At 39.2% G+C, this 18,356-nt stretch overlaps 1 protein-coding gene and 1 long non-coding RNA gene across 6 annotated transcripts; both read left to right on the top strand.

The window, feature by feature from the left end:
* Positions 1–663: 663 nt before the first annotated feature.
* LOC141773240 (uncharacterized) lies at positions 664–14,892 on the top strand. 2 transcript variants are annotated; one of them, XR_012595045.1, is made up of 2 exons: positions 664–692; positions 14,739–14,892. It is a non-coding gene; the product is annotated as an uncharacterized LOC141773240 (long non-coding RNA). The 2 variants fall into 2 exon arrangements; XR_012595046.1 differs by lacking the exon at positions 664–692 and adding an exon at positions 1,307–1,325.
* amigo1 (adhesion molecule with Ig-like domain 1) lies at positions 8,030–17,309 on the top strand. 4 transcript variants are annotated; one of them, XR_012595036.1, is made up of 3 exons: positions 8,030–8,656; positions 10,941–14,768; positions 14,886–17,309. XR_012595036.1 is itself a non-coding variant. In XM_074645047.1 (2 exons), exon 2 carries the CDS (start codon positions 11,045–11,047, stop codon positions 12,572–12,574), a length of 1,530 nt encoding a protein of 509 aa, XP_074501148.1. In that variant the 5' UTR covers positions 8,063–8,216; positions 10,941–11,044; the 3' UTR covers positions 12,575–14,892. The 4 variants fall into 4 exon arrangements, 3 of the variants coding, with proteins under 3 accessions (XP_074501148.1, XP_074501147.1, XP_074501146.1); XM_074645047.1 differs by having other exon boundaries at positions 8,063–8,216; positions 10,941–14,892; XM_074645046.1 differs by having other exon boundaries at positions 8,065–8,432; positions 10,941–14,892.
* Positions 17,310–18,356: the final 1,047 nt, after the last annotated feature.

Below are 18,356 nucleotides of genomic sequence, written 5' to 3'. Positions count from 1 at the left end.
AGAGTCGGGGGTCTCCGGCGTCGCCACAGCGGGGCCTACGGCCTGTTGCTAAGCGATGGGAGAATAAGACGTGCCAAGATTACAAACAGCTTTGCTTTTATTGAAGCATGTGGCGTCCATGTGGGCTTCTTCTCTGAGATATGATTGTTGAGTGACCTTGTTTATCCCTGTACTTCTGATCAAACACAAAACTGAAAGTGTTGCCATGGAAACCAAGAGCAGTCCAGACGCAGGCTATTTTACGATTACATTTTTTGTGTTTGCTCTTTATTCCCCTCGAAACCATTCCTGCATCCACATGTCTCAGATATCTTTTTTTCAAGCCAGAGGGAAGTGATACTGACCTCTGATGAGCTAAACACCTCATTTAGCTACAGTTACCTGCGTCAGACACAACTACAACTGGAGTGATTTATTCAGAACTAATACATTATTAACAACGTCTGTCCTAGTGTTTACCTGCACGCTCAAATCAGTTGTAAAAGAATCACACTCGAGCCAATTAGCATCTTTAAATGAACCATAAATGTGTAGCATCATCATCAAGTGTTCTTACAAACCATTCGGCATTTTACATTTCAATTACTTGAACTACGGTGAGTTGGCGTAAAGTGGGACACCTAAGCTCTAGTGGGTTTAGGTCTTCCTCAAACAAATAAAGGTTTTAGGCAACAAAACTACAACTTCTTTAGGTTTAGGCAAAAAAAAAACACTGAGTTAAGTTTAGGGAAAAACATCGTGTTTTGGTTTAAAATAACTATGAACACAAAGACAACTACACATTGTTGGTTTCAAACTTAAGAGCAACACGTTCTAACATGTTGTAAAACTGCATGAAACGTCACGTTTTGAACACAAACAAAAATACTATATAAAAAACTAATAAATCTATAACTTCTTCAGGTTTAGGCAACAAAACTACAACTTGGTTAAGTTTAGGGAAATACATAGTGTTTTGGGTTAAAATAACTATGAACACAAGGACAACTACACATTGTTGGTTTCACACAGGTGAAAGTCCTGTGTTTTGTACTCTCAATTTCTTTCTCTGTCTCTCACTCACTGAAGGTCCTTTCAGAAACAACGTGACAACGGCACCACTGCGCTCTTAAACCCGTTATTTCCAATGACTTGCACAGACAAAAAGGTTAGGTTTAGACAACAAATCTATAACTTCTTTAGGTTTAGCCAAAAATAAAACCAGTTAGGTTAAGGCAATAAAACTACAACTTCTTGGGTTTAGGCAAAAAAAAAAAAAAGTTAGGTTTAGGCAATAAAACCACAACTTTATTTAGGTTTAGGCAATAAAACTACAACTTCTTTAGGTAGGGCAATAAAAGTTAGGTTTAGGCAATAAAACTAAAACTGCTTTAGTTTTAGGCAATAAAACACAATTTGCCTGGAAACTTCATAGTGATTTGCTGAGTGAGGTGGTGAGACAGAAAGTTTAGTTTTTACTCGCTGTTAAGTTAAATGTCTGTGGAGAAGAAGATCATTGTTTTAGTTTCTAAGATCCTTCTTTTGTATGTATTGCATCCAAGATTGCATATACAGACCAAACAAAGTGCTGCTTGGCACAAAGACACACACATTGTTTGAAAATGTTGCAGTTTCTTTTGCAAACAAGCAGGCTACCTGCTACCTTGCAAGCATTCACACGTCCACAGCAACGAGCGAGAAGTGTCTGGCGCGCGATTTGTTTGCTTCCAGTTGGTATTCACCGTTACTGAGGGTTATAGCGAGATTCACAGCGTCTTTTTCACCGCAGCAGAAGTTGGTAGGGACCAAAAACAGCCTAACATTCGGCAGATGGTCAGAAACACAACTCTAAATGAGTTATAATGTTGCTTTGTATCGGCTGGATGCACAAATTCATCATATCAACTCAAAAAGTGATGATACAAATGTTATTGCAGGTTTAAAACTTTTTAGCTATTTTGTGCCATGTTGTGGACGCAGCTGCAGGTCTATAACGTGGGCAGCCTGCAGCATGGAGTGTAGTTGCATCCAGTTGTATAGGTTATGTTGCTGTCGGTGGGTGTTTACCATGTCAGCAGAGACGCCAGGTGGAGCACAGAGAGAGCCTGCTGTATGTAAACATCATTTAAATCGATGTGATCAGGAGGTTGTGCTGATAATCCTCTCAGGCTGTAGAGTGAGGTTAACGGCTTTCAGAATGCAGTTTCCATATGTGAAATATGATCGGGTTACAAGAGCTATGGCCACTTAACAATGCTGCAACCACTTAATGATTAATAGGTGGTGGAGTCGGGGATTTCTACTGGCCTTGACTAACGGCCTTGCAGAGAAACACAGAGGTTGTAGCGACTATTAAAGAGCCGCTAAGAGGCTGAAGTCGGCTCTTGACTGTGACTCGTTCTAAAAAGTCCAGATGCGTTTTACTGTTTATTAAATGAAAGGAATTACAAACAATAAGGCTAACTGGAATAACTAAAGTATGTAACGTGAAGTGACGGTCAACAGAAAATATCCAAGCCTATATCTCACCCTCTTTATCTAACTCCCGCGGTCCAAGTGAGCAGTTTTAGTGGGCTCAGTTTTAAAACTAGAGCGAAGATACTGGCATCATGAAACTAGAAAAACCTAAGGAATCTATTGGTACCAACCATGTCATACTAGCTTGTTGGAAATAACGCTCCGAAGTAATGGTACATTTTGTCGAGGAAAAACTGGCATTGCCATTTTCAAAGGGGTCCCTTGACCTCTGACCTCAAGATATGTGAATGAAAATGGGTTCTATGGGTACCCACGAGTCTCCCCTTTACAGACATGCCCACTTTATGATAATCACATGCAGTTTGGGGCAAGTCATACTCAAGTCAGCACACTGACACACTGACAGCTGTTGTTGCCTGTTGGGCTGCAGTTTGCCATGTTATGATTTGAGCATATTTGTTTATGCTAAATGCAGTACCTGTGAGGGTTTCTGGACAATATTTGTCATTGTTTTGTGTTATTAATTGATTTCTAATAATAAATATATACATACATTTGCATAAAGCTAGCATATTTGTCCACTCCTATGTTGATAAGAGGATTAAATATTTGACAAATCTCCCTTTAAGGTACATTTTGAAGAGATTTAAAAAAATATGTGATTAATTTGCGATTAATCACGATTAACTATGGGCAATCATGCAATTAATTGTGATTAAATATTTTAATTGATTGACAGCCCTAATGATTACATATGACATATCATTCACATTATTTATTTGAATAGAGGAAGTCAGATTTTGCAACCGACACCAACTCTGGGGACGGTTGCAACGTGTTAAAAATACAGAGAATTTCACAAATTCACTTTTGCTTTTGTCTCAATGAGCATATAGTATTCTGAAAATATGTATTGATTTACAATAATATTATGGTATTACTTACTTATACCATAATATTATAGTATTATTTATTTATACAATAATATTATATAATAATACAAAATATAATAATAATAATAATATCATATCAATCATAATAATATTAAAAAACTAAAATATATATACAAATATATAATATTGTACATTTGCATAAAGCAGCATATTTGTCCACTCCCATGGTGATAAGAGTATTAAATACTTGACAAATCTCCCTTTAAGGTACATTTAATTAATTTGCAATTAAAAATATTTTAATGGATTGACAGCTGTACTCTGTCTTCATGAAGAGACTACTCTTTTTTTGTTTACAGAGATTGAGTCATCGATCTGTGCTGGAAACCCCATCTGAGCAGGTACACAGAAATAAACAAGAGAAGGAAGGCCATCTCAGATTTGCCACGGAGCCAAAACAGTCAACGAAAGGCCGCAGGCAGTTGCCAGGCAACACTATCCCTATCACAGCAGGAAGTGGAGTCGAACATTAATCACTTTCAGCTCCATCTCACAGGAGTCACGGCGCTAGAGTGCTCCGGTCAGACAGAGGTTTCTCACTCCGTCCAGTCACACTGGTTCACCTGTATTTACTGGCATTTTACTGGAGGCCAGCAGGTATATTTATTAATGGAAAATATATCTGACAATTAAAGCTGCAGTGGGTAGAAATGGAGCAAATAAAAAAAAGTTGTTTTTATAAAACGTTTGCTATATCCTGACAGTAGTGCATGAGACAGGCAATCTGAAAAAAATCATGTGCCTCTGTGTCCTCCGGTGCTCCTAACGGCATCTGCAAGATTTCACAGACCGGAGGAAAACAACCAATCAGAGCCGAGCTGGAGTCTTGCCGTCTCTGAGCAGCTGTCAATCACTCGCCAACTCTGATCAAATGGTCAAACTAGGCAGTGCTGATCAAATATGAATCAATATTCTGTTAAGTTAACGCCTATTTCTCTCCTCAAATGTTTTCAGAATCATCTTGTAGTGTACCGTTTAGCTGTAAAATGAGAAAGTTTGTGACTCGGCACCCATGTTGAGATCAGTTGAGGAAATACCAAGCACCGCCCACCAGCTGGAGCACAGCCAATAGGAACGCTCTCTCTCTCTGAAATGACCTGTGATTGGTCAAAATCTCCCGTCACAGGCTAGATGTTTTTAAAGCCTGAAAACAGAGCCATGAGGAGGAGCAGAAGTCTAGTTATCTCTCAGAACACTTGAATTACAATATGCTGAAAGGTTATTATGGAATTTTTGCCCAATGATGCCAAACATATACTGCCCACTGAAGCTTTAATATCATATCAGTCCATTTTTGTCCCACTTTATATTTGAACTCAAGTCTGAGTCCAGCATATGAGGAAGTTTACATTCTATTTGTTTTCAGAGGGGAAACAAGTTAAATCCGTTTAAAATGATTTATCTAGCGCTTGGAGGATTTATCTGGCACCGAATTTCCTTGAAACAAATCATGAGGGATGTCCGCCTGCAGCTCAGTCTGCTTCAAATCTGTTTGTTTCACCTGCCAAAGCACATCTTTTCAAGGCAACTCCAGCTCCGACTGAGTTTCTGAAATTATATCTACTCTGCCATGCTTGTCTGTCTGTCTCACAAGGGTTGGATCCAGCCTTGCACCGAGACAAAAAAACAAACATGATCCTAATGTCTGCAAAACGGGTGAAATCCAAGTGGCATTTGAAGCACAATATAAGGCACAATAGAATCCTATGTGGTCTACTTTTTCTCTGCTCTTGATCAAACGAGTCTGAACTTGGGATCAAATCAGCGAAAAGACAGTGACATCGTTTTCGGTCTGACTAATATTGATAAAAATCCCAGGGGTGTGCGTTATCCTGATAAATCTCTATCTAATTTCTCAGAAGAGGGTCACACACATTCATCTTATGAGGTAATAATAATTCATATGACATTAAAATGATCCCCTGTTGCTGTAATATTCATTTATTAAATGATTTCTGGTGGCAGTTTGAGTGGGAGGCTACATCAGTGTAGCAGCTTATTGGCAATGCACAGGTTCTCACAGCGCTGCCAGAGCCAGGCTCGCTGCAGCAGACCTGTGAATCGAGGAAAACCCGAAAAAATCTCGAGAGGCAGCATGTGGGCGGATTCCCTTGAGTAAAAAAAAAAAACGACAAGGTTTTCCCCGCTCAGTCGGCGCTCATAAACAGACCTAATCAAATATATAAAGAGCACATTGAGCGAGAATGGAAGGAGCAATGTGGGGAAATCATAAAGCTGGACAGGATGATCTCATCCATAAAATAACGTACTGATGTAAACAGTAAAGCCAGTCTATGTTACCCGGGCTAATCAACAACTAAATACCCACAGAAATAGTATAATTTAACCCTCTGAGACCAGCAGGTTCAGTTTTAGAGCTAGAGTGAAGCTACAGATATCATATGAAACTAGAAACCCTGAGTAATCCATCGGTCATGCTAGCTTGTCAGAAAGGAAGTTAAATGACGCTCCGAAGTAGGGGTAAATTTTGGCGGGGAAAAATTGTCATGGCCATTTCCAAAGAGGTCCCTTGACCTCTGACCTCAAGATATGTGAGTGAAAATGTGTTCTATGGGTACCCACGAGTCTCCCCTTTACAGACATGCCCACTTTATGATAATCACATGCAGTTTTTTGCATGCAGTATAAATGTGTTATTTTCTCCTATTCTAAAATGGTGTTTGAATATTTCTGCATACTGGGGTCCCTAAACAGTCTTGAATTACATAAATTGTGTATCACTGTAAAGCTGAGACTCTTGTGGATCCAATGAGCCCAACTGTATTCATGTGTGATGATGTTAGTCCCCATAGGAGCCATTTCATTGTAGTGAGACCATTTTTTTAAAACTTGACCTCACTGTATAAAATGACCTGTGGTGACCCACATATATGGTGACAAAACAAAAATAGTGTCAGTAGTCAGAATATGTAGTGGTTGCTAACATAGTTAGCTGTCAGATGACGGAGAGAAAAATGTCAAAAATGTGGGACAGTTGCAACGTGTTAAAAATACATAGAATTTCACAAATTAACTTTTGCTTTTTGTCTCAATGAGCATATAGTATTCTGAAAATATGTATTGGTTTACAATAATATTATGGTATTAGTTATTTATACAATAATATTATTATGATTTATTATACAATAATATTATAGTATGATTTGTTTATACAATATTACAGTATTATTTAATAATACATTAATGTTATAGTATTATTTATTTAAGCAATAATATTACAGTAGGATTTATTTATACAACAGTATTAACAGTAATTTATTTATACAATAATATTATATTATTAATTTATAAAATATTATGTTATTATTTATTTATACAATAATATTATAGTAGGATTTATTTATACAATAATATTAAAGTATTATTTATATATACAATATTATATTATTCATTTTTATAAAATAATTATATTATTAATTTATAAAATAATTATATTATTTATTTATACAGTAATGTTATAGTATTATTTATTTATACAATAATATTATAGTAGGCTTTATTTATACAATAATATTAAAGTATTATTAATTTATAAAATAATATTATGGTATTACTTACTTATACAATCATATTGTAGTATGATTTATTTATACAATAATATTATAGTACAGTGTACTTATTTAATATTGCATTTATTTATACAATAATATTATAGAATTATTTATTCATACAATAACATTAAAGTATTATTTATGTATACAATAAAATTATAGTATTATTTATTTATACAATAATATTAAAGTATTATTTATTTATACAATAATATTATAGTATGATTTATTTATACAATATTATAGTATTATTGATTTATTTTTGTAATATTTAAGTTATTTAGTTTAGTTTGTTTGTGCGTAGGCCTATGCCTTGAGTCAATGTGCAGATGTTACAGATGTTATTCAATTCCTTTATATTTCAGTGTTATAATTTCTACTTTTAGATGATTTATTCACTGTATGTCAAACAATGGCTTATTGTTTGTTATATACAGCCATTATAATGGACAGTGAATAACATTTATATATTTATATATATTATCTATATTCAGTTTTAACAGTTTTCTTCATCTCCTTGTATTTTTTTATCTGGTATATTTTGTTGTACTTTGTACTTTGCACTGCTAACTTTTTTACTGCCTTTTTACTAACATGTATTGCACTATGGAACTGTGATGCTGGAAACTTGAATTTCCCTCGGGATCAATAAAGTTACTATCTATTGTAATGGAAAATTACATTGTATGCAATGATGTCTCTTTATGCAACAGCGGAAAGTTACTGTCTTTGTCCTCTTCGTCTCATGTAGTGGGAAAGTACTGAGTGTTTACTTTTACTGGAACACTGTCTGAGTAAAACAACTCCTTTTCTCACATGCAGTCCCTGTTGTAGATTTCTATAGAATCACATTGTAATAATCTTCTGCAGACTTTGTGTGACTCTGTATAACCAGTGCCTCTCCTTGCAAGAATAAAATACAACAAAGACATTTCATCTGCTTGAGATCCTTATTTCAACGTCCATTAGGACTCATCTTGGAATATTGACAGAATTTCCATTACACTATCTATCTATCTATCTATCTATCTATCTATCTATCTATCTATCGATCTATTTCCAGCTGTCTCCTGATGGTTTCCAGCGCGTCTCCGCAGCGCATCTTTCAAAGTGCGCCACCTCCAGCAGGTTGGAGCGCAACAACAACGTTTCCTCCGCAGAAAACAGCAGCAGCATCAGGAGACAGCAGCTCCAGACCGACTGCTCCTCCTTAATGATCTCCGCTGAGCTGCTGGTGAGACCCGACAGAAACCTGCTCCTCCAAATGCGCCAATGATCCGGATGCTCGTCCGTGTGCGTTGCTATGAGCGACGTTTGAAAGCATCTTCTGTGATTAGTCGCTTTATTGTCAGCAGCTAAAAGCACGTCTGCTCTGCTCTTTACGTAATCCTTCTTTTTTTTTTGTGCGTAATGTTGCACTGGGTATTTGGATGCCGCGTGGATTATTTTGGTGAGGATCTTCTCTAGTGCTCTCCTCCTCTTCCTCCTCCTCTTCATCCTCCTCCTCTTCCTCCTCCTCTTCCTCATCGCATCCGCTGTTGTCCTCATCGGCAGCAGACACACACAGACTCATTCAGACTGGGGACTATTTGTCTGGAGCGTCGTTGTAATTGTAAACAGACTTGGAGCTTGTGTTTTTAATGAAACATCCCGGTTGAAGGTTGAAGGTTGAAGGTAGGCGGTTTCCTTTCTCTCCATCTCTCTCAGCTCACGTTTCCATGTTTGTGCTCGTTTGTTTTCCAGCAGAATGGTGCAATGCAACGTTTAGCTCTTCTTCCACATAATGCATCAAGACGCATCGGAATATGACATAACGTACATTTTGCATGATTTCACATTTTGATGATATTTGTTTTTGTATGATTTAGTGGAAGGCTACTGCATTTATTTACTGTGTCTCAGAGAGATAATGAGGGAGAGAGGGAGGGAGGGAGAGAGAGAGAGAGTGAGAGATGGGAAGAGGAAGAAAAATCAATGCATGTCTTCCAGCAGTGTGAGTGCACATGGGTTAGTGTTTTAGAGGCAGATTCGTATATTGTGCAAGCAGGGGAAACTTTGCATTGTGCACAGTATGTGCATGAGGAGGCTAGAGAGACATGTTATAGCCTGCATGTCCACATGGGTGCAGAGGTGGGAAGTAACTGAGGACATTTACTCAAGTACTGGGCAGTATGCACACATATAGATATTTTATTTTTAAGTATTTTCCTTTAGGGTGACTTGACATTTTAATACTAATAATAATCCTTATTGTCCACAAATGTGGAAATTTGGCTTCACAGGTTGGTTAAAACGCATCAGAGTTAATCACAATAAATAGCACAACATTCACGGTACAGATAACAATAACGGACATGGTCCCGGTGTGAACGGTGTTTATGAATTTAGTTATGCAAAGTTATTGCATTTGGTATGAAAGACTTTTCAGCCGATTAGACTGTTGTCAGGCTATTAAATAGGAGTTATCAGTCACTATAAGCCCCATAGATGTGGGTCAATAGGGGTCTACTACTACACCCACTAATAGGGTTTATCATATATTCAGATGGTAGATCACTGAAAGAAGGTATAAAATAACACAACAGCGACTTCTAGCAACCGTAGTATTTATAACAGGAGAAGAAGCGGATGTCAGGCGCTGAAGAAGTTGTAGATTTATCGCTTAAACATAAAGAAGTTGTAGTTTTATTGCCTAAACCTAAAGAAGTAATATATTTATTGCCTAAACCTAAAGAAGCCTTTTTGTTAGTGTTGAAAACATGATGGTTCATTCAGTTTTACGTGTTAGAATGTGTTGCTTTTAAGTTCCGCTTTCACTTTTACAACGTAGTAGGTGTAGTAGGCCCCCAATGACCCACATCTATGGTGTTTATAGCGACTGATAATGGCTATCTAATGGCCTGATAACAGTAGAATCGGGTAGATTTTTTGTAAATGTTCTCGGTTGCTGCGGCGGATCTATAGCGTGGCAGTTTTATAAATTCTTTAAAGTAGAGGATGAATGGGATCAGGCACAATTTGTCTGGCTTTTTGTCTCGCCTGTGTTTGTACACACACCTCCCAGTTGTTTTTTGCTCTTTCCCAATAATTTTACCGGCCGTATTTGGATAGTTTAGTTGTTCTTAGCCCACAGGTGCCCATATCAAATTTAAGACAATTTCAACAAGACTTTTGTAGACAGTCTCTAAGATGTTCTTGTATGAATCTAATTTCCTGATAATATATACATGCGCTGTATTGTTTTTTAACAAATGTATTCTGTGTTGGCTGTAAAATTTAAAGTACAGTCAAAAAAGGTTCCTAAATATTTAAACTCCTCTACTGTTTCAACAGTCTGAGAGAATAATGGCTCACAATAAGCAGCTCCTTATAGTCTCATTTAGAGGGAGAGATTTAGATTCAGAAGGAGTCCATGCTGTGCATTCATTGCAAACTCCTTTATTTGCATATTAAGCTGCAAAATAACGAATAAGCTTCTAAAATGTGATGCTGTTATACCATTTATATCTGGTTAAAAGGGACCATTCTTCTCAATGAATACAATTTCTTTTAAATTAAAAACAGCTATAGTGTGTGTTACTTTGCAGGTATATTATAAGAATGATGTGAAAAATCAGCATTTAGGTTTGTCTCAAGGGATCATAATTGAACATGTTTTATACTTGTGTTTACAGACGTTACTGATGTAAACAAACAGTTAACAGCATCTAAATCAGCAGCGTCAGTTGTTCTTCCTCATGTTAAAAGACTTGTTCAATGTGGGAGTGACAGCGAGTTCATGTGTTCACTGTTTACATTTGTGTCACAGATTTCCACTGTGGTGATGTTGGGATTTGAATACTTCTCCCTACGTGGCATAAATGTACACCTATCTATCTATCTATCTATCTATCTATCTATCTGAGATCTGTCTAATAATAATATCTGTTTATTGCCTTTTTTTCTGCCTTTTTTCCAGCCTTCCAATCAGCAATGCCTGGGAATCCTCCAGCTGCTCTTCCGTGCTCTTCTCTGAGAATGGGATCGTAGTAAACCTCTCTGGGATTTAGATCAACTGCCAGCATGTTGCAGCCCTCCACCGGAGCAGGTGACGGCCTGTTGAACACGTTACCTCACTGGAGTAAGCGTCCGAGATGGGTCCTCCCCTTCTCCCTCTGCGTGGCTCTCCTCTGGCTTCCAGGGGCGGCGGCGTCTACACTAAACTGCCACAAGACGTGCATCTGCGCCTCGAACATCGTGAGCTGCTCCAAGATGAACCTGACCGTCGTCCCGTCGCGTCTGCCGCTCTACACCGCCGTGCTGGATCTCAGCTACAATGAGATAGAGCGGCTGCGGTCTGAGTGGACCCCGGTCAAACTCACGAAGCTCCATAACCTCCTCCTCAGCCATAATGGTCTCAGCTTCCTGTCTTCGGAAGCGTTCCTCAATGTGAAGCACCTGCGTTACTTGGACCTGTCCTCCAACAACTTGCAACTGCTGGATGAGTTGGTCTTCGACCCTTTGGTCAACCTGGAGGTCCTCTTGCTGTACAATAACCAAATTTCCCAGATTGAGCGCTCAGCCTTTCTCTGCATGGTCAACCTTCAGAAGCTCTACCTTAGCCAGAACCACATTTCCCGCTTCCCCCTGGAGCTGGTCAAGGACAAGTCCCGCCTGGAGAAACTCAGCCTCCTGGATGTGTCCTCCAACAAGATCAAGATGTTACCCATCGATGAGCTCCAGGCGCTGCCTGCGTGGTTAAAAAATGGTCTCTACTTCCACAATAACCCTCTGCTGTGCCACTGTGATCTCTACACGCTCCTCGCCCACTGGTACATTCGAAAGCTCAACTCCGCCGTGGACTTCAGAGACGACTACACGTGCATTCTGCCCGGCCCACAAAAAACCAAAGTGGGTGTTTTTGATCTCAGCGGTGACAACATGAACTGCAGCACATTCAAGGAGGAAGATGAAGAAGCTTTTCTGGATCAGAGGCTGATCCTTGGCTGCGACACCAAACACAGGAACATGTTAAAGACCTGGACGATGCCCGGTAACATGCCGGTGACGCCTGGAAGCAACCAGACCGCCAAAGTCTTGCAAGATGGAAGTCTGCAGATTAGTCCGGTGAGGACTGAGGACTCTGGGACCTACACCTGCTTCGCGACGAGCGAGGCCTTCAATGAGACGATCTACGTGGTGCTGAAGGTTCACAACTTCACCATGAACGGCGGGGGGGACAGCCTGAACACAGCGTACACCACCTTGGTGGGCTGTCTGGCCAGCGTGGTGCTGGTGCTCATGTATCTTTACTTGACGCCGTGTCGCTGCTTCTGCTGCCCCAGAGGCAAAGCTCGGGGCGAGGACAGCATCCACTCGTCCATGCTCAGCGTGACACCGACCCACGAGGACCCGGCGCTCAAAGCCGAGTTGAACAGGCACGTGGCGTTCATAGACTCTAAGGACTTGCAGGGCCAGAACGGCAAGCTGAACCCCAACGGGGACGAGGACGATCTGGACGCAGAGGCCGGCTCTCTCTTGAAGGGGAAGAGGAAGAAGTCAGTAGCAGAGTCCATCAGCTCCGTCTTCTCAGACACTCCCATGGTGGTCTGAGACTGGCAAAGACCACGCGACTGGATGTAAGCAGTACAACGTGAGCCATGTTTTAGTTAAACTGTGACTGTGACTTTGTGGGAGGAAACGGAGGAAGGATGTTCATCTGTAGCTGCTGGCGGGTGGAAATAAGGATCTCAAAGGGAGTAAAAAAACTGTCTTGTTGCCGACAAGGACAATAAGCAGGACTTTTTCCAGCATTTTAATCTGTAGCACTTAATATTCATACTGTGAAGGAACGGCAGCGGAAACTACTGAAGTCTTATGAGAGCAAAACGTAGATGATATATTGTTGATATCAGCACTCAGGAAGTGATCCATTAAAATGCTTAAGCGTGGGAAATACACAGGTTGAAATTAGATTTGAAAAAAACGTAGTATATATTGAAACCATGGCTGGCTCATAATTATATTTATTACAAGGACTAGAATAGATCCCATCTGACCTAAACATTAGATACCCCACCTCTATCAACACAGGGACTTAGATAGACAAGCCGCCGTCACCGGGCTATGATTACATCTGTCATTAACCTTTAGTCATCTATAGAGAAACAGCATGCCATAAACCCACATCATACGAGGCTGAAGGAGAAAATGTGCATTCATCAGACGTTTAGTCATTTATATTGAGAAAGCAGTAGCACATTATATTATATAAAGAGGCCATCGCAGGTAATTTCCATCCTACTTCATACTTAGTTGCGCTCAGATATAGATAATCAGACTGATCTTTATTCATATTCATAGTCATATGTGTAGCGATGTAGGCGAAAGCTATGTTAAGGGATCGATTTAAGTAGATGGTATAAAATAGTTAACCAACTCGAGGCAGATTATTGCTTATGAATTAACTGTATATCAAATTAGTTGCCTCTTAGTTATTGCACATTTACAGTATAACCCAAAAGAAGCCTTATGCAATTAAAAACATGGGACGCCTCTAGCAGATATACATGTAATAGATGCAGGGAATTATTTCGTCTTGACTGATTATCAACATAGTGTCTCAATTCTGTATATGGACAAGGACCATGGTCCTTAAAAAGGAGTAATACGAGCTTCACTCTTCCTCTTGGCCAAGTTATAGCCTTTGTTTCTCTCAGTGACATTAACAGGAAGTTAATTACCAAGTTAAAAACTGCCAGCTTGAGGTTATTTTAATTCCTGTACGTAAAATGTGCACACAATCCAGAATATTTTGATGTACATTGCTAAAAGAAACATAAACCCTGGTGCATTCATATGTCAAAAATGACGTAGTAGATTTTAGTATTTGATCTTGCATTTTGCTCAGATTGGAAGTTGTTTTGCTAGCCCAACGTAAATGCTAATAGGATCCTTGATGGGGACGCAGCTTCCCACTGACCTCCATGTCTTTGTCTCTCAGAAAGGGAGGGGATAGGTGTGTTATCACGAGTCACAGCAACACAAAGCCATTCTCTCTGGCTCCCCGCTCACCGACAGCCTCAATTCAGCCCAGATGTGTTTGCTCTGTTTGTGTACCTCTGTCGTTACGAGGCCATGCTCGCTTAAGTTCAATAGCAATTATTCAACCAGGCAATGAATGTGATAGCCTTTAAGTAGTCTCTAATCTGTCTAGGAGGGAAACGCCCGGAGCTTTCATTGAACATTTGCTCTCCCACTGCTCGGAAAGTATAATACAAGAAAGAATAATGTTCAAATTTATTGCTCAATGCTTTTTTAGTTTTCCACTTCAGCGCCACAGCACACATAGGAACAGATAGGTATGTCTTGCAATTAAACATTTCTGAGTGCAATAGGTTTTTACGCAAAATTAATGTTATATTCACAGTTGCAGTGTGCAACGCAGTGTCTTCTGTGAGTGGGTGAGAAAAGGAAGTCACACTTATCAGAGAGGTGGTGTGTGAATCATTCCACTCTCGCACACACACGGTATTCACCAGGTGGAAAAAATAGCAAAAGACGCAAGACGCATTAAAATGAAGCCATATTTAGCACCCAATTCAACTGTGATCAGGCCATTAAATAGGCGTTATTAGTTGCTACAAGCACCATAGAGGTGGGTCATTAGGGGCCTACTACGTTGTAAAAGTGAAAGTGAAACTTAAAAGCAACACGTTCATGTTGTAAAACTGAATGAAACGTCACATTTTGAACACAAACAAAAAGGCTTCTTTAGGTTTAGGCAACAAAACTACAACTTCTTTAGGTTTAGGCAACAAAACTACAACTTTAGGTTTATGCAACAAAACTACAGCTTCTTTAGGTTTAGGCAACAGAAATACAACTTTATTAGGTTTAGGCAACAAAACTACAACTTCTTTAGGTTTAGGCAACAAAATTACAACTTAATTAGGTTTAGGCAACAAAACTACAACTTCTTTAGGTTTAGGCAAAAAAAAAACTACAACTTTAGGTTTAGGCAAAAAAAACTATAACTTCTTTAGGTTTACTACGGTCACTGTCGTCTTCTTTTATACCTTCTTGCGGTGACCTACCATGTAAATAGATGATAAAACCTACTAATGGGTGTAGTAAGCCCCTATTTGCCCACATCTATGGGGCTTATAGCGACTGATAACACCTATTTAATAGCCTGACAACAGTCTAATCGGCTGAGCTCTGCTGCTGAGTGGTTGCAATTAGCGAAGAATCTATTCCGTTTTTAGGGATTCAGCCCCAAAGTGTTGACCTATAGAAATTAAATATATGTGCTGTTCACTGCTTTCTCATCATGGGATCGATCTAAAATCCTCTTGGATTTCAAGCCCTGCATGAGAAGTTACTAAATGCCAGTCTCAGAACATATACACAGATATTACGGATGTTGAGTAGCCCACATTGAACTGGCAGACCATCAAGGAATAGCATGTGTTTGCCCCGCAGAACCAAGTGTCAATTGAGTTGAATCTGACACGTGTAATGGGCGGTCTTCTCTCTGGGTTGTCACTCAAAATACCTGTTGCAGTTCCGTACAGAGAAAAATTGCTATTGCGAAGGTCCTAACAAAGACGAGAAGAGTGGCTTCAAAGCAAACCTGCCCTCCTATATATATATATCTATATATACAGTATATATATATGTATTAAGACTCACTTTTCTGTGTTCAGTATTGATTAGTTGTGTACTGCTATGTTCTACCAGTGTACTGACTGTATTCTCGTATAATCTGATGTTGTTGATCATTTCGTCTGCCGCCGTGCTACTGTTAGTCGTTCCAACATTCAAGTCTTGACCATAAATGTTTATTTTTTAAGCGGGGTTGGGGTTAAGTTTTTTATTGACATGGGACGTATTTTACACCGCTGAACAATATGGTTAAACAGAAAATATATATTGTGGAAAAACTGCATAGAAGGAGTTTTGAAATAGATCCTAACGGGCAGCGAGTATGTAGCCGCCGGTTATATTCAGTCAGTATCATAAAGCCATAAGGAGTTCAAGGAGGAAGCACAGTGCTTTATCAGATTGGTGGCTATAGAGAGGTTAAATCCCGCCCCCTTCCGGTGGACCGCCATGGGACGTTATTCTGGAAAAAATATGAAGAGTAGTCAACGGCGAGTGATAAATATTTTGAGTTTGAATTGTGCCATGAATCACACATATGATGTTTGTACGTTTAAAAGATAATTTTTCAAGTGCAGAAAGTCTCAGTTTGTCGTAGTATCATTTAGTTTCATGTGAAACCGCTCAGTGAACTACATCTCTCGTCCGACAGACCGTGTGTGTGCGTGGCGGCGGTGAGTGTGGGGTTGTCGGTGGCGTTATAGCTGTGAACGTAGCAGCGCAGTTTGTGTACAGTTTATTTGTCAGTGAATAAATGCTACAACTCCTCAAGACCCAACCCAAGTTCCAGTGTCTTGCCAGCCACCAGCTGATTTAAAGTAAAAGCCGTTAGCAACAACTCCAGCTCAGGCTCATTTAAGGTGGGCTGTTAAGGTGGACCAGCTACTCTCCTTTAAGTGACAACCCGCTCCTCTGAGTTTTGCTCAGCTTTTTAGCTATTTTTTTACATTTCTTTTAACCGTTCAACCGATAGCGTTAATCAGTTAAAATTCTTATTGACAGTTAATTAAACGCTTAATTACTAACATCCTTAACTAAAACGTTATTTGACCCGATGTGTTTTATCCAGCGACTCCTGGTATTTTTATCAGCTGGGAAGGGAAAGAACGAGCAAAACTCGTAGCTCGTGTGAGTTCATCCCAGTAGGAAACACACTGGCATCGTAGCTTCAGAGAGAGAGACGTCACTACGCAACTTTTGGGTGTGTCGTCTTTCTAATTACGTATTTTCATAGCCTAATACTTCAACAGTTTTACAACAAACTGAGACTTTCTTGACTTGCAAAATTATGTTTTAAATTGACAAACATCAGATGTGTGATTCATAGCGCAGTTCAAACGGGATCAAAAAATGGTTTGTCTCTCGCAGTTGACTACCGTTCATATTTTTGCCAAAATAAGGTCCCATGGTGGTCCACCAGAAGGGGCGGGATTTCGCCTCTCTATGTCTTTACAACAAATTAAGGCAACAACTTTTCTGTCTACAAGAAAAGTCAAAAAATATTTTTTATAAAAGAAGCCAGAGATCTCTCCACCAATGATTTCCTGAAACATAACAGGGTTTTGAATGGATTTGAAGAGAGATGGTAAATAATATTCTCAGGACTATGTCAGTTTTAAGTTGTAATTCGATGCACAAATGTTTTCACATTTGCAGCATCGATGAAATAAAAATCTTTGGTTCGAGATCTGTGCAGTTCACAGGCCCTTTGCTATTTGCAGTGATGGTACATTAACTGGTCAGCTCTCACAGATTATAGGGAGGGGTCTCTGCCCGACACACATCTATCTCCGTTCATCCGACTATGTCGTAGTAATCACAGAAACATCCTTGAGGTGCTGGGGCTAAAAGCTCTCTGCTCTAACAGTGTGCAACTACAAGTGTCCACAAGACAAGAATGGAGCTTTTAACAGCATTAAAAGCACCGAGTGCATCGACCACTGCCTCAAAGATGAGCAGGTTGGTCACTGCCATAAAATCTGAAAGGTCTCGCAGCTAAAGTGGAATGGCTTTGCATGGTTCGCTTAAGAGCTTCTCTGACTGCAGGATAGGTGCAACCTAGTAGGCATTAAAGATAAAGAATACTGATCATTTGACTCAATAAAAAGATCAAGATTTACACTTTTTGCTGACTCAGTTTTTACCGTTGTCTCTTGCTATTTCCAGAAATCATCTGTTCCTGTATTAATTTGCTTCTAAATGTCTGTGGCTGATATCTCGTGGAGTATTTTAAGGACGGAGCGGTGACATTTTGCCAAACTTACTATGACTAATGTGGAGTTGCTAACAAAGTAAATATAGAGAAGCCACTTTGGGAATACTTTCGACACAACACCATGTATTTCCTTGATTAGTAACTGACTGAATTTAAGCTTCACTTCATCAAAGAGCTGTATGGCAAGATTTTTATTAGCTGTCACATAACAATAATTAAACAGACTAACCTCTTTTACTCGATGGACCCGGTACCGGGTTCGGCTGAGCTGCCTTTAAAAACGTCATAAAATGCTGTGGTGGTCTTTTTTTCTGAATAGTTTCTAAAAGACGAGGCTTTAACGCTACTAAAACAACACTCCAAGTGTATTTTGTCCAAACAGTGTTAGTTTGGCAATGATTTCAATATTTTAGTTACAAAATCAACACATAAGAAATTGTATTTTTACTTTATAATATTTTGTTTTTTTATATTAAATGTACATACTTGACTTTGGATTCTTTTTTATCTTATTTA

This window comes from Sebastes fasciatus, chromosome 8, assembly GCF_043250625.1.
Source record: "Sebastes fasciatus isolate fSebFas1 chromosome 8, fSebFas1.pri, whole genome shotgun sequence".
Lineage (NCBI taxonomy): Eukaryota > Metazoa > Chordata > Actinopteri > Perciformes > Sebastidae > Sebastes > Sebastes fasciatus.
This window is presented reverse-complemented; position numbering and strand designations above follow the sequence as displayed.

Bases quoted from the DNA above. Each gene is read 5' to 3' on its own strand.
- amigo1 (XM_074645047.1), top strand. From the start codon at position 11,045: ATGTTGCAGCCCTCCACCGGAGCAGGTGACGGCCTGTTGAACACGTTA.